The 17,438-nt window shown below is 28.7% G+C and overlaps 1 protein-coding gene across 1 annotated transcript; it reads right to left on the bottom strand.

The window, feature by feature from the left end:
- Positions 1–2,492: 2,492 nt before the first annotated feature.
- On the bottom strand, positions 2,493–4,265 carry LOC123266141 (ankyrin-3-like). Its single transcript, XM_044730170.1, has one exon. The coding sequence runs from the start codon at positions 4,263–4,265 to the stop codon at positions 2,493–2,495; it is 1,773 nt and encodes a 590-aa protein (XP_044586105.1).
- Positions 4,266–17,438: the final 13,173 nt, after the last annotated feature.

Below are 17,438 nucleotides of genomic sequence, written 5' to 3'. Positions count from 1 at the left end.
TTAGATCTTAATAGACCTTCAAAATTTGAAATTAAAAAATTGAAAAAGTATTCCGTAGAGAATTTTGAGATTGTCATTTTTAACCTTTTAAAACTAAAGGTACTTACTCATGAAAAATAATGGTAACCATGCAGAAGTAGGACTCCACCTAGTATTGAATGTAAAAAATCGAGAAATTGATCTTTTTGATTTTTTTTTTCAAATTCTTCTTCACGGCGGATTTATGATAAAAGTGTTAAAAAATAGGAAAAATTGAATATTTTGATGATTTTTTTTTCATTCGAATTTGAAAAATTTACGATTTTAGGTGGATTTTAATGAAATGGCAACGATGCTATTTTTTCCCGTAATTGAAACATTTTTTTTTTCTTAAAGAGCAATAAAAATAGAATAAATAAAAAAAAAATTCAGAATATTATAATTTAAAAATCTTTGAACTTTAAATGAAAAAAAATTACTAAAATATTAAATGTTCGTACTTTTTATCATTTTTATCATAAATCCGTCGTAAAGAAGAACAATTTGAAAAAAAAAATATTCAAATAATAGACTCATATTCTATTAAATAGACTAAGTGCAAGTGAAAAGAACTACTTGAAAAACTAATGATACTAAAATTAGCCATGATAGCAAAGTTAGCAGACATTTAACAATTTTTTATATTTTTTTCATTAATTAAATTAGAACTAAAAAAATATTGTAAAAAATTTCATGCATTGTTTTTTAAATTCTCTATATGTGGAATTAAGAAATAATTATTTTGTTATAAATTTTTTAATAAGAAGAATTCTAAAAATTGTCAGGTGTTTGCTAACTTTATTTCCATAAATTCGCCGACTTCCAATCATTTTTGATTTTTTATTAATTAAATTAGCAAATTAAAATTTTCTACATGTGACTTTCTTTCTTGAATAACTTCACTGTTAAAAATTTTTGTAAAATTACAATCATATTACAAAACAAATGATATGTAAAATTACAAATCAGTGTATAGCAATGCGAAATAAAATACAATTTATGTAATTTTCCAACACCTGTCAGGAAATCTACTAAGATGTATTGTAATTTTACAATCTTCTTGTATAAACCTAACACGCATTGTAATATTACAGAACCGTTGGTCAATTTTTAAGAAAAAGCTTTTTAATTTTGCAAACATTATTTGTGATCTGATTCGGCATAATTATATGTAAAATCACAAAAAAATATTGTAATTTATATTACAATAATCTCATAAAAAATTTAAGAAGCTTTTTTTATTTTTTTACTTCACTGTTTTCCAATTTTAAAAACAATACTTTCCAGTTTTACAAAAATGAGACTGATATATCAAAAAATAACAATGTCCTTCATATTTATTTTTACTAATTTTTAGTCTATGGTTGTTTATTTGCAATAATAAATTCGAGGCATCATTTATCTTTTATAAATTTTAATATTACGCTCAAACGATCATTTCGAAATCAATATATTTTAATGAGTATATGTTAGACTTTAATTTTTATAATATTCAATGAATTATAAATAATGTGAAAGTTAGTTATTTTCCATCAATAAACAGCATCAAATAACACAAATAATGTAAATGATAAATAATAAGCCGTAATGCTCAATCACCACATAGGATTATCTTATAAAAATAATAAGATGTTGAAGCACCTATCGGTTGTACGGCGTAGGGCGTTAGGTATCGGTCTGGCAAGCGCGCGGCTCGCGTTCGATTTTTAGTTAGGGTAAATATTATTTTCACTTTATATCATCTAAGTTGTTATAAATAGGTCTACGTGAGATTCAAAACCTATAGTCAGCGCTTGATAAAAATAAAATGACAACAAATATTAAATCAAATCTTTCTTTTTTATTATTTCAGTTAAAACAAAATTCAAGAAAAGTATTATAATTTTACAAACTTAGCTAATCTAAAAATATTTGTAAAATTACAAAACCGTTTCGTAAAATTAGTAACCTCACAGAGCTATATATGTTTTGTAATATTACTATAACCGATTGTAATTTTAAATAAATGTTTTGCCTATTAGCTTCCAATACATATCTTATACAATTACAATAGAAATTTTTAACAGTGTTTTGAATGTGATATTTTATAGGACTTCTGATATCTTTATCTGATTGCTCTTCAAGTAAGCCTTAATTTTAATACCCGAATGTTTATTGATACCTAAAATTATCTCGTCAGGATAGTATCATTTTATGAAATTTGCTATTACATTCGTTGTTGAAAATATTTTGATTTTCAATTTTTATCATGTTATATAGTTAGACTACTGAAAGTTGAATTCCAGTCAATTTTTAAAAATATAACTGAAATAAAATTTTAAACTGTAGATTCTGTTTTCAGAAATTTTTGGTTTAATATTTAATTTGATTATATACACAGCTTTCCGCATCACCCATGAGGTACTGTGTGGAGGAATGCATTCCCATTATTTTACATGGTGGGTCCCCAGTAGGCCTAAACCATGAGAATTTTTCTAATTATTATTATCAATAATGTAATTAAACTGACTGTTTATTACACTTAAATGTTCATGATGAAGGTAAGTTAAAACTTTATCACAACACTCAATTGGCAAATTTTGGAACACGTTAAAAAGAATTTCTCTAGACGTGTCCAGTAATCTTCTTCTCTCCAGAGCAGCGTTGAATCGATTTTTTATTTTATTGATGTATGGATGATATTGATCACGATATTGATCAATATTAACGCTTCTCACGTCTTGATGGGAGACATGGTTGGTTAATCGATCCTGAGAAGAAGTTAACAAATGCCAAACTGTAATATTACGATCACCTATTTTATCTTCTTTCATTTTTTGAAGACGTTGTAATATACGAAATTCAACAGCTTGAACAGAAGCGATGTAATTCTTACGATCCCAAAAGTCATTAACTGGTGTCGAGCGAACCCTCGACAAGATGTCACCTTCCACTGGTCTACAAGTGTAATGTCTTCGGAGGATGGCGCGTATTAAACAAAGTTCTGTTTTTTTAAAAACATCAAAAATTCTCTCCATGAATCGCTGATCACTAATTTGATCTTCTGAAAGCAAGCTTAAATTTAATTTAGCTGCTTGTAGGATGGTATAATCAACTCGCCGAAGATCTACATCACGAAGTAGAACACGTTCAATAATTTTTCGATGTCCGTGAGCAGCAGCGAGCGTCAGAAATGATGTCTGATCAAGATTCACCCCAAATCTTATGAGAAGTTCAAGTATCGTCAATTTTTCAACTTCAAACTCTTCCAGCATGTCGAGACTAAATGGACTATTGGAGTTTTTTGGATTGCTTATGATGTAATGCAATGGTGACATACCGGCTTCATCGGAGACATCAACTCTAGCACCTTTCCTGAGTAGCAGTTCAACTATTGCAGGATTGTACTCTTCAATAGCCAACATCAATGGAGTCCTCTTAAATGATTCAGTCCTATAATTAATGTCAGCTCCGTAGTTGATCAATAGCTCAATTTTTTCAACATCTTGGTTGGCTATTGTAGCATGCAATGGTGTTGGATTACCAAAAGACTTGATCCTTTCCTTTATTGGTCCATCATCAATTGAACTTTCAATGAATCCAGTACTTATTATGAAGTTCGGTTTGGCACCGTACTCCAAAAGTGACGAGGTCAATTTGACCGATTCTTCTGAGTCGCTTACCACAGCCAAACTGATTGGAATGACACCATTGGAGCCGTTTCTTGCATTAACGTCGACATTGTTCTTCAAAAGTAACTTGACATGTTGGTTACTTTCAACATGGCAAGATACATATAAAGAAGTAAATCCATTTTGATCGGGTCGCTTAAATTTAAGATTTGGATCCGCACCATAATTTAATAGACACTTCATTATTTTCACAGTCGGAAATTGGTTGTGAAAATCAGGAAGAAATCCTATGGTCAAGTACAACGGAGTGATGTTGTTATGAGCAAAATCATTTGGTTCAGCACCCTTTTTAACTAACTCTTCCACGAGATCAGAGTATCTTTGGCGGACCGCAAAGTGTAAGGGAGAAAACGAACCATCACGATGTTTTTTATTCACTCTTGCACCTTTCTTGATCAACAACTTTGCGATATCTTTTTTCCTGAGTCCAATTGCAAGTTTCAATAAATTATAACCTCCACAAATCAGAGGATTGTCGCTTAATGGTTTTTTCACTGACGATTTTAACAGTTTTTTCACTTCCTTAACGTCACCAAAGTGAATCGCTGTCTTCAAATTTCTTGATAGTGTAGCCATTGTAAATTTTGGTAAGTAATAAATAAAACTACTTAACAATTTTGAAATACAAAAATTCAAAGTAGCACTTAGACTTTGTAAAATGCTTGAACGTTTTGCACAGGTATGTACTGTATGAAAAATCCGCAAGGAATAATTGATTGAGATCTACAGCCTGGTTTCCAAACCTTCCCTACCCCCTCCACATTACTCCCACTCTTATACGTTTTTAAATATGGTGGTAGGGATACCGGGCCAATACTTGCACAACTGCGGTTGGTTGGATCCCGAAGCAAGTCCTACCAATACCCTCGAAATTCAAAGCTAAGAATGGGTAAATGGCAAAATTTAAAGATAAATAATTTTTTTGATTTTTTTTTATCCAGAATTAAAAATTTCAAAGAAATTTAATATTGAGAAATACATAAAAATTGTTAATACATAAATACGAAATGAAATGAAAAATATTTAATTATTTATTAAGGATATTATTTTTTTTTTTTTTTTTATTTTTTTTTATTTTAACCCCGCTTTTCAGACTTCTGTCTCGATGGGGGTTCGGCCGAGACCGGAAGGGGACTCCAGGCTGATCGGTACATTAAGTTTGGCAGAATAAGTTTGGCGGTATTACATACTTTTTCAGCTTGGAGAGTAATGCGGAGAGTAATGCTGGAGAGTAATATTTTGGGATATTTAACCAAGGAAAGAAAGAAATAAAAATAAATGAGAATAATTTCATTAAATAATTAAGGTGTACTCTTTATTCTGTTAGCCAAAAGATGATCAATTTAGATAATAACAGATAAGAATGCCTAGGAACATGCCTAGCCATTGTCTGAATTTACCTACCTTTACCCAGCATATAGTTCATAGAATTAAGCAAAAAATTAACGATGGGTATTCTTATTAACAGAAAAAATTTTTCCTTACACAATAGTTATTCTCTTACATAATAGTTAATCTCTATACTTATTTTAAGTGCCATTATATGATTTAGTTAACATACATATTTTTTTAAATTAATATATTTTAACTGTTATAAATTTGTCAAGTGACCCTGTAATTGGACTTCTGACTTTTGGGTCTTTAACCAAGGAAAAAAAGAAATAAAAATAAATAAGAATTTGAGTTTGAACAGTTCGCTCCCTAATATTTTTTAAAGAGCTCAAAAAACTACGTTGAATGCAGTAAACCGCAAGAAAATCGGTTGATTCATTCAAAAGTTATTGCGGTTTGAAAATTTTAAAAATGAAGTTCTATAAAATTTTTATCAGACTTTTGAGCTCGGAGAGCTCAAAATAACACAAAAATTATATTTTTGAGCTCAAAGAGCTCAAAAACAAAATAAATGAAATGTTGAGTGCTTAGGTATGGAATTAGCGGGAAGTTGCAGGGATGGCCTTTAAGGTCAACTGTTTTCCTAATTTTTTATTTATTTAGATTTAAATGAAATCGAAAAGTTTACTTCAAATTTTTCTTTACATAAAAAAATTTTAAAAATTTTGAGTGAACTTAAAAAATCAAAATTTTGACTTGAATTTTTTGATTTATACATAATTTTTGATTTAAAAAATATTAATATGACGAGAAACAAAAATTTAAAAAGAAAAAATCCCGTTCGGAATGATATTGAAAATTTTCAAAAATTTTGAGCAACCTCTAAAAAAATTTTTTGTGATCGCTGAAGACAGCTCTTAAAAACATAGTAAATTAACTTAATTACATAGCAGACTTGTTGTCTTTTGTCAACTGGATCACCAACCATGATAACAGCAACCTCATCAACAGTTGGAGCGTTGAATCTACCAGCATGTTCACCTAATGGTACTTTGTCGGCTTTTATGACGATTTGATAATTGTCATTTTGCAGTCGTGGCGAAACTCTTTTGATCAATTGAATTAGTTGATTGTGATCTTCTAAAAAATTTTCCAATAATATCACAATTGCTCTTTCCTCTGCTTGTTCAATAAAATTATACAGGCACCGAGTCGTCACGCTCTCTTCACAATCGCCCATAAAATAAATTTGAAGAAATTTTGGATTGTTATCAGGCATTGGCATCAGTGATCCGATTTTATGGTACACCTGGCCTTGAATTTTGAATGTAGTTTCAAAATTACGTCCATCGGATGCACGATCGCAAATTTTAGTTGCCCCAAATGACGTCATTTGGAAGCAAGAATTAAATTTGCGTATCTTACGCAAAAATAATTTGGAATCATCTGAATTGCCAGTAAGAAGGGATAATAAAGGCTCCGGCGGAGCGGGTAGAGGTGACAGCACAACTTTTCCTGATGCGCAGCACATGCCGGCTGCTTCATTCCGAAATTTCAATGCCTGACAATATTGACATACTTTATCCATTCCACCGATAGCAATTTTTGAATGCGCTGAGTAGTCAATATCTGGTGCATATTCAAAGGCAAGCCGAACGAATGATGCACGTGTTAATGAGCGGCTGATCCGTTGCCTTTGTCGATCTAGTACTCGTACTGTAGCTATGTTTCGTTCTCGTGCCGCTCTTGTTCTCGTAATATTCTGTTGCAGTCGTTTGTCACGCTGTTCTTGAGATTCTTGTGCACGACTTTCTGCAGTCCTGATTCTTTGAGCTGCATTTCTTGTTTCGATTTGTTCTGGTAATTGCTGAGCTCTTTCAACACGTTTGCGTCGTGACCCTTTGCTGCTCGCGTTGTTGAGGTTAGAGTTTTTTGGTGGCATTTGACTGAAAATAATAATTTAATCGTTTAAATATTAGAAAGAGGAACTGAAAAACATGTTATCATAGCACATTGAAATAATAAGTGCAAAATAATTTTCAATGGAGGTTAAATAAAAATAATATAAAAATTTTTGTACAATTATTGAAAAAGTGTGGGGAGCTTTGTGCCATTTTCTCATTGATATATTAATTAACTTTTATAAAACTATGTGATATTACTTACATGTATAAATTGAAATTATTGTTCCTGTGCTCCTACTGTGGCTATGTCTCGTTCTCCTGCTGCTCTTGTTCTTATGATATTCTCTTGAAGACGTTCGTTACACTGTTCTTGAGATTCTTGTGCATGACCTTCTGCTGTCCTGATTCTTTGAGCTAGATTTCTTGATTCAATTTGTTCTGCCAACTGATGGGCTCTTTTAATACGTTTGCATCGTGCCTCTCTGGTGCTCGCGTTGTTGAGGTTAGATTTTTTCCGTGGCATTTGACTGAAAATAATAAATTAATCGTTTAAATATGAGAAAAAAAAATTGAAAATCATTCTAATTAACTTTTATAATTATGTGATAATACTAACATGTACATATTTAAATTATAGAGTTTAAATAATAATAACAATAAGAATTGAAATACTAATTTAATCGTTTAAATATAAGAAAAAAAATCTGAAAAACTTGTTATCATAGCACATTGAAATAATAAGTGCTAAATATTTTTTAATAGAGGTTAAATAAAAACAATAAAAAAAAATATTTGTACAACTATTGAAAAAGTGTAGAAAATTGTGTAACATTTTTGCATTGACATTTTAATTAAATTTTATAATTATGTGATAATACTTACATACATATATTCAAATTAAATTATAAAGTTTTGATCAATGAACCACAAATAAGTAAAAAACAGGATTAATTTTACTGTATTATCTTCATTATAATATGAATGCAATTTACACTTCAGTCTAAGTAACACGTGGCCGGCTATGCTAACACCAAAAATTTAAAAAGTGGAAATAATTGAATTATACGGTATTTCGTTCACTACAAAATAAATTTAATTAATTTTATAGCGTCAACAACACGTGGTAATTATGCTGTTAAAATGTAGCTTATATGACACGTTCGTAGATTTACCATAGCAGCGCCATCTATTGGTTACTTACTCAACCCAGTCGAAAGGTATCGACATCTATTAGAATCATTTGGAGTTAACAGATAATTGTGACTGTCAAATAATAACAGACAAATAATTAGCAATAAATTAAAATTGCGACTATAATTTGAGATTTAAACTATCCTATCTCTCAAGTTGGATCGAACTGCACATGGTGTGCAAATTTTATTATAATCGGTTAAGTGGTTTAGGAGTCCATTGAGGACAAACATTGTGACACGAGATTTATATATATTAAGATATATATATATATATATATATATATATATATATATATATATATATATATATATATATATATATAAGTATTTAAACAGAAACGACAAAGTAATGTTAACTAATATTATAATGCTGTGAGAAGATAGACTTTTACGTACGTCATGGTTCATCAGCTTATACTCTGACAAGAGGTGTCCGATACAAAAATTATTTATTAGCTCTATTGTGTAGTTTTTCTATTGGCTACTTAAAGTCTACAGTAAAATTTCAACTCAGCGTTACCCCGCAGGTTTTATATTCTATTTAACAAATGTTTTAGGTATAAATTTAAGTGAGTAGTAAAACTTAGAGCCTTCTAGGTAGCCAAAGTGTGAATTCTTAGCAGGATATTATCGCCTAGGATCAGTGACAATAGCAAGTACTCACAAAAGATAATTTATGCTTGCTTACTTTTAGGCGCCGGCGCAAAGTTTTCATGAAGCGTTTATTATTTAACGTATATGCATTTCAAAATTTGTCAACTCATAGTCTTATTGTATTAGTGTGGCGCCTAGACAGATTGTCTGATTTCATTGTTTCCTTTTTCTACTTATTTTTTCACTATTAATCATAGTATTTTTTGTTTCAAAATCTAAAATTTACAATTTTTTTGTATTGTTTAGACGATTGTTATTTTTGACATCATGCGAAAAGACTTTGTTAAAAAAATTTGAACGTTTGTTACACATAAATTAGTATATACATATTAGTTGCAAATATTTCATGGAAGGTAATAAATAAATCTTTGTGACTCATTAAAGAAAGTTCATATATTAGTAAGCAAAAAATGTCGTGTTAAAAAAAAAAAAAAAAAATGTGTTTCAATTTGAAACGCCTTAAAATGGGGTTTTTTTTCACCAACTATAACTTTTGAATACGTCGTTCGATTTTCATTTTATGAAAAAGCATTTGACGCAGTTTTTTAAGCATAAAAAGAAAATTTACAGGTTTATCTTGATTGGTTGAGAAATCTGGAAGATATCTTAAAAAAACACGGAAAAAAAAATTTTGTGAATTTTTTAACAACTATAACTTTTGAATGCGTCGTTCGATTTTCATTTTTAAAAAAGCATTTGACGCAGTTTTTTAAGTACAAAAAATGTATACATGGTTTTATTATGTTTTTTTCGTACGCTTTAACGTTATTTTTAAAAAACATAAAAATTAAATTTTTTTTTTTTTCAAATTTTTTCGGAATGGCTTGATGGATTAAATCTCAAATCTAATCAGATCTAAGTTTTGATAAACTCTTTTGAATGACGTGTCGTAGAATTCAATCGGTTGATTCGTTTTTGAGAAATCGTACGACAAAAATTAATTTACTCACACACACACACACACACACACACACACACACACACACAAAGACGATAAATTGAGATAATATCAGGTAAGAATGCGCTGACTGAGCAAAGCAAGATTTATACTACTTGCTGTCAAAACATCAGGAGTTTTGTCTTCTCTCTTGCCAGACATTACATCAAAAGTGGAAGGTGTAATTAGTGAAGTTCAAAATAAAAAAAAAAATTGAGATCTTTCAGCTTAATAATCAGAGTGGGAAGTTAATAAAAATCAAAATGAAGCAAAAAAAATAATTTTCAATTTTCTTAGCGGGAAGTTAAAAAGGACCTCAATTAAGGGGTCTTCTGGTTTGACGCCCTAATTTTTTAGGATTTTTTTATAAAGACCAATAAAGAGATAGAACTTTGAATTTTTTACCATTAATTTATACACATTTCAAGAGTATACAGTTAAATTTTCAGCTAAAAACATTCAGTAGAATTGAAGTTATAGTGGTCTGAGGAGACCCGCCTCGAATAAAATTGTCGCTCACTTCCTTCATGATATCAGCTGATTGCCCTATCTGAAACAGAAAAATCCGGCGGGGTTTTTAATCTGTATACTTAAATACACCGAGTAGACTACGTTAAAGAAAAAAATTTGAAAATTGAATTTTCGACAGACTTCGGAACAAAAAGTCCGAATTTCATATTTTTTATCAACTTTCTGATACAAAAAAAAATAGAAATTTTCAAAAATTTTTTTTGATTGTAGAATTTATTTAAGTATGTAATTTCTTACTAAAATTAAAGTACTCACTCGTAAGAAAAGAATATTTCTCTTCTTTCTCCATCGCTGCCCATTTATCCAACGAGATACTGTGATTTTTATGAAAATGACATTGCCTCAATTGAGGTTAATATTGTTGATTAAAATTTACTGTAACAATCCACAAGACCAATAAAAATGAACATTACATAGAATAATAATAGTAATAGCATGGATTTTTAATTCATTAACTCTAGTTACAGGTTATAGGTGGTTTAAGAATCCAAGGACTCTTAAAGTTGTTAGAACCAATAGTACCTTTTTAATGGGTTCAATTAACTGAAAAATAAATCTTGATTACTCGTAAAAAAAGTTAGAAAAAAAATTTAACAGGAAGTAATGTGAATGGTAAATGCGTAATTCGACAGAAGCACAATCGGTGAATTTAATTCGATGAGACATGTCGTCCACGTCCTTCAGAGTGAATTTATGGCAGCGGGTCCAATCGTTGGCGTGAGTTGCGCGGCCCGACACCACCTGGGGAGGAAGAGGAGAAGGAGTGCGCTGCTCTGCCAGGTTACGCGTTTAAGGGTCTAATTGAATTGGCGTCGATCCAAAGTGCCTTGACGCAGCTTGCTCGTGAGAGTTACTGACAGTTTTCTATTCGCGAAAATTCATTTATCTCGCGATAATCAAACAAAACCAAATAATTAAAAAAGCGCTCACGCGACAAATATATATATCAAATTAATTTATCATAATTCAACTTATTTCGAGTTTAAATTCTGCGCATCAAGAGATAATGGAAATTCTTGAGAGCTTCTTATACCCCGTAATACTCTCGGAATAATAATTTATCTGGAGAATTTGAATTTAACAGAAAATGAAGATAAAGATTAAGATCAAGATCAAGATAAATATATTAAAGTAAATAATAAAATTTTAATAATTTATATGTATATTGTATATTATATATTTTATAATGTATATAGATATATATATGTACTTTGTATGAAGCTATGTGCTCCAGTGACTTCAGAATTGAACACACACCGGCGTAATATTTTCTTTTAAAGAGCAAAGTACAACACGTACATCCCCATCACCGCCGAAAGAATTCACCCACGCGAGGAATACAAATGTCTCCGTAGATTGCGACTCTGAGATTATTTAGGTCGGTAAGATATATGCAAGAGAATAGTGCGAATAAATTCTCTCTTGCTATTATTATTCTTTCTTCTTTATTATTTATTTTTAACCCTTATTGTTTTCAAATCCAGACTACTTCTTACGCGGCACCCCTGCTGGTGCCCATCAAAACTACATTTGTTTACTGGTGAATACTTTTTCGACACTGATTTTTAATTAACAAGTACAGGGGACATAATTCAAACTCGTGAGTTATTGATGCGATTTTTTGCAGAATTGCTTGACTAATTTATTTTTAATTTTCAGGAACTGTCGAGGTTAGTCAACCTTGGGAATTTCAATTGAAATTATTCTAATTCTATGATTAATTTTCAAAATATTTAAAATCCTTACTTCGCACATTTGAATTACAAATTTGTTTTATTTTTTAAATCTGAACTAAGCAAACAACTGATAAAAAATTTAATAATTATTTTTTTTTTTTATTAGTGAGTACTTTTATTTTTGCTTAAAAATGATAAACTCAGAATTCTGTATGGAATACTTTTTCAATTTTTCAAAATAACTACTTGTTCGTTTAATTTAAAATTTTGTAGATCTATCAGGACCCACAAAATCATCAAATTTTATCAGTTATCATTGAATTTTGTTAATTACTTTCCGAGATATTTAAATTCCGTACATCCATACATTCAAACTATTAATGTGTCTTCATTTTTAAATCTGAATTAATTTTTCAAGGCGCCTCTGGAGACTTAACGTCGCCGGCTTATTTATCAATATTTTTCATTGAAAATTTTTTCTGACATACTTCAAAAGTTGTACAATAATATGTAGTTAAATTTAATAAAATTATATTACTCATGTTGCCGTAAAAAAATCACAAAAATATGCTTTATTTTCGCCTTTAAAACCCTGCCTCCACTCCCCCCTTAAGCGAACTAAAATTAAATAATTATTTTTTTATGAGTGAGTACTTTTATTTTTGGTTAAAAATTACAAACTCAAAATTCTGTTCGGAATACTTTTTCAATTTTTCATAAGAACTACTTGTCTGTTTGATTTCAATTTTAGAGTGTCTACTAAGATCTAAAAAATCTTAAAATTTCATCAGTTATCTTTGAATTTCGCTAATTATTTCCCGAGATAATTAGAATAATTAAAAACAATCGATAAAAATTTGAACAATCATTCTTTATTTATGGACTAGTATACGTTGCGCGCGCGTGTGAATGTTGATATGGAATTATCTATATTTTCATGCTTATGATATATTTGACCAATCACGTTACGAATAGTTTACTCACATGATATATTTTCATATTTTTCATCTAAATTATAAGAGTGGAATACTTTTATTTTTGGTTAAAGATGCGAACTCAAATTTTTGTACGGAATATTTTTTCAATTATTCAAAAGAACTACTTATTCTTTTAATTTAAAATTTTGAAGATCTATCAGAACTCACAAAATCTTCAAATTTTATCAGTTATCTTTGAATTCAGCTAATTACTTCCCGAGATATTTAAAATTCGTACATTTGTACATTCAAATAATGAATAGGTCTTAATTGCACCAATAATTGATAAAAATTTGAACAATCATTCTTTATTTATATGCAGTAAAAAATTTTGTGTCAATGCGTCAAAAAATTTTCCGTTAAAAATTTTTATGTTAAATATTTAACATTTTTTTGTGTCAATTTAACACTTTTTTGTATTAATTTAACACAAGAAATGTTAAATTTACATATAAAAGTGTTAAATATTTAACACAAAATTTTTTGACGCAATGACGCAAAATTTTTTTACTATGTAAGTATTTTTATTTTTGGTTAAAAATGACGAATTCAAAATTCTGTACGAAATACTTTTTCAATTTTTCAAAAAAAAAAAAAAACTTGTTTGTTTAATTCAAAATTTTGAGGGTGTATTAAAACTCCTAAAATCTCCAAATTTTATTAATAATTAGTAATCATCTTCGAATTCGGATAATTAATTACCCAGATATTTAAAGTTTGTTCATCCGTACATTCGAACTTTAAATGTGTTTTTAATGTAAAATTCCAAATAAACCAATTTTTTCATAAATTTGTAACAAAAATTTAATAGTCAACGTCAATAATTGCTCAATAAAGGAAAAACGAAAGAATGGTTGAAATTGGTGATGAAAAATAGTAATTGAGAATTATTAGTGATTGGTGTATTGAAATAAAAATAATTCGAAGGCAGGTCTGGAGGAATTTGAAACTAAATCCCAAATGAAACAAGAGCGGTGATGAGAAGTACCAAGCGGCACTACAACAAGCGCTGGCGTAGACGTAACCGGGCGGCGAACGAGCGTTGAGTGCAGAACGGTGCAGAGAAGTGTACAACCGATGAACGAGAAGAGATAGAGGTGAGATAAATAGAATGAGAGAGAAGAAGAGGAGGGAAATGAAATGACGCTGACGCAAATTATGGTAATAATCCTTAGGTAAAGAAGGGTGAGGATTCTGGAAGTGTAATTTACATTTAAACGTCCCAAGCGTACAGAAATCCTCAAACTCATTCCTGTCTGTTCGCACGTCAAGTTTAAATCTACAAATACATATATATGGCTATATATTCATTTTTTTTGTTTCGAATGAAAGTTTCAATAAAAATTTATAAAAAAATCAACATTTTTCATCACCAAAGTGCCGTCAAAAAATTATAATATGAAATTTATGAAAACTAAAACAGTCGAGAGAGGAATTGTAAATACGTTATTTGATGGAAGTACAATTGCAGAATTTAATTCCGCGGTATGTCGAATGATTGTGACATGATTATTCACGGAGAATAAATTAGCTACTTGTACCGATTTATTTTCACGGAAATTTGCTAATATAGGTTGATACGTATAAACACAAATATATTTTTTCAATATTAATTGAAATAAACGAATTTATTTATTTTACTGCATTGTTTTTTTTTTTTTTTTCAACGATATAGTTAATTGAGCATATCGATGGCCAAATATGAGAACCGCGTTTGTTGATTTTTCATTGTTTTTAAATTTTTAGATATAAATTTCTAGAATTTTATACTCACGATAGGTAAATAATAAATTAATAATATTTATCAGAATGGAAGCTATTAACAATAACAAAACCTCGTATCTCAAAATTTAAATTTATGTCATAATTTAATGGTATGTTTCCATACGATTTAAATAAGAGAGTTTTTATAGTAGCGATTGTTTGTTTTTTTTCTCATCGGCAATATTTATATTAATATATGTTTCCATCAATTTCATTTAGTCTGGAGAAATCCTAAGGAAACTACCAAAAAAAATTTTTCCAAATTTTTTTCCGTCTAAAAAAAGGTCTACGGGCTTCAAAAAATTTTTTTCCATTGTTTCACACACTGATCTATTACACACTGATAGAAAAACAATCTTGATTCAAAAAAACATCTTTTCTTTAAAAGTTGATTTTTGTTCCAAAATTTCTAGCTGTCTTAATTCAAGAAATAAACTCTTGAGACTAGATGTAGATATATTTCATTCAAGAATTTTTGTCTTTTGGTTCAAGATAGGCGATAACATGATTCAAGATATTACCGACGTGTTAAGAATGGCTTTTTTTTTGTCATTAATTTACTATGTGAATTTCTATAAATTTATATAATAACATTTAATTATAATATTACTATATTTTCACAATTACGTTCAATCGAAAATCTATAAAAAAATTTTTTTATTTACTTCAATAACATCTTGAATAAAGAAATTATGATTTACACCAAATATTTAAAGTTTTTTAAACGATAATGTTATTTTGGTTGAGAAACTTAAATGTATTGATTGAAGATAATATAGTTTTGAGGAAAGATACAAGACTTATCCAACGGAGACATACATTTCTTAAGTCAAGGAAATCTAAACCAAGACAAGAAATTCTTGAAACAAAATAATTTATTTATTTCTTTATTTGGTTTAAATGCCAAGGCAGCAAGCCGAATGGCAAAATTTACAAATATACAAATATACACGGAGAAAATTTTATAGTAGTTTATTATCTAGTTATATTAAAATTTATTAACTGAATTCGATAGTAGTAAATATTATTTAAATAGTTAAATAAACCATCTGAACTGTAGTATTTACCATCCTGATGGTAACTACTACTATTATGATGGTAATTAGTAATAATAACTGTTATTATTTTAATTAGTTACTACTATTATCAAAATCGTAATTCTTAATATAACCTGATGGTTGCAGTTACCATCAGTAATAATAATAACTGCTATTTAAGCTTGTAAAAAATGTTTAAAAAATTAAGAATCTGCGTTACCGTAGATACATTTCTGAATAAACTAAAAGCAGCTGTAGTGCAGTGTAGTGCACAAAAAATCGGGATTAAATTCGGATTGAAATTATATTTATAAATTTTTATTTGTCTAAAACAAGTTTCAACGCCAAATTTTTTAAAAAAAATTTAAAATTTCCAAAAAAATCAAAATTTTCAATAAAATTCAAATTAAAATTTCAAAAAAAAATTTTTAAATAAAAAAAATCAAATTTTCAAAAAAAAATTTTGAAGCGAATTTAAAGTATTTTAATATTTCAAAGAAAAAAATGTACATTAGCTAAAATATGGATGTAAATAAAGGATTTAATTAAATAAATTTATATTATTTTTTCTTTCAGAATTTTTACAATCTAAGATGGTTACAGTTACCATCTTTGATTGTAACAGTTACACTGTAAAAAAAAACCGGTGTGAGTCCATGCGGTGTACGGTGTTAAAAATTCCGGTGTTAAATTCAACACCGAAATCGGTGTAGCAGTAACACCGGTCGCGGTGTAAATATTTTTTTTCGGTGTTAAATCGGTGTTATAAATTTTCCGGTTTTGATAATATTTTAACTAACACAATTTTTATAATTAAACTTTTTATGTTTAATAATTGAAAATAAATAATCAAAAAAAGTTAATATTTAATTTAGAAAGTTTAAAATAATAAAATATAAAGTAGATAAAAGTCTTTGATTAAAATAAATACACTGTAAAAAATTTCGATATAAAAATGGACCCAGAGTATTTTACACGGCCGTGTAGTGTGAAATAATGGTGTGAAATTCTCTCGGAGTAAATTTTCGATCCGTGTTACTTTAACACCATTATTAAAGGATAATTTTAGGACATCATATAGATAATCGGAAACTCTAAAATAGTGGATTTTAATAATTATTTCATAACTTTTAAGTATTTTTTGTAAGATTTTCGGAATACTTCTAAGATAATTTTAGAATCAATGCAATTTATTTGAAGCAATTTAGTTGAAATTTTGTCCTCAAATCTTATGTGGAACCTTTTTTGAATAATCTTAAAACATTTTTTTAACTATTTGAGAACAAATTTTGCATACATTTGAGATATTTTTCGGATATTTTTGAGACAATTTTGGAACATTTTTTGGACAGTTTTAGAGTGTTTTTACAACAAATTTGAAACATTTTTAGAACAATTTTACGACAATTTTGAATGTTTGTTAAATGATTTTCATATAGATAATTTATTTTTGCACAGCTGTAGATTTGTCATGTTTAAAACATCCATTATATTATGAGAAACATCATGGTTACGATAAAAATAATTATTATATTGTTCCTAAACATTTAATATTGTAAATACTATTTAACTTGTTGTATAACATTCATTAAATCGATTTCTGAGTAATTTTATAAATTGAAAATTCTTAAATAAATGTTACTTGTCTCATTTTGATAAATATTGAATATTAATTGTGTTTTATGGATCATGTAATATTCATACTCCGATACGGTGTAAATTTATTCTACTGTTACACCGGTAT

The sequence above is a fragment of the Cotesia glomerata genome, linkage group LG5 (assembly GCF_020080835.1).
Source record: "Cotesia glomerata isolate CgM1 linkage group LG5, MPM_Cglom_v2.3, whole genome shotgun sequence".
Lineage (NCBI taxonomy): Eukaryota > Metazoa > Arthropoda > Insecta > Hymenoptera > Braconidae > Cotesia > Cotesia glomerata.
Note: the sequence above shows the minus strand (reverse complement) of the source record. Positions and strands in the feature narration are given on the sequence as shown.

Excerpts from the sequence above, each read along its gene's own strand:
- LOC123266141 (XM_044730170.1), bottom strand. The coding sequence starts at position 4,265 with ATGGCTACACTATCAAGAAATTTGAAGACAGCGATTCACTTTGGTGAC.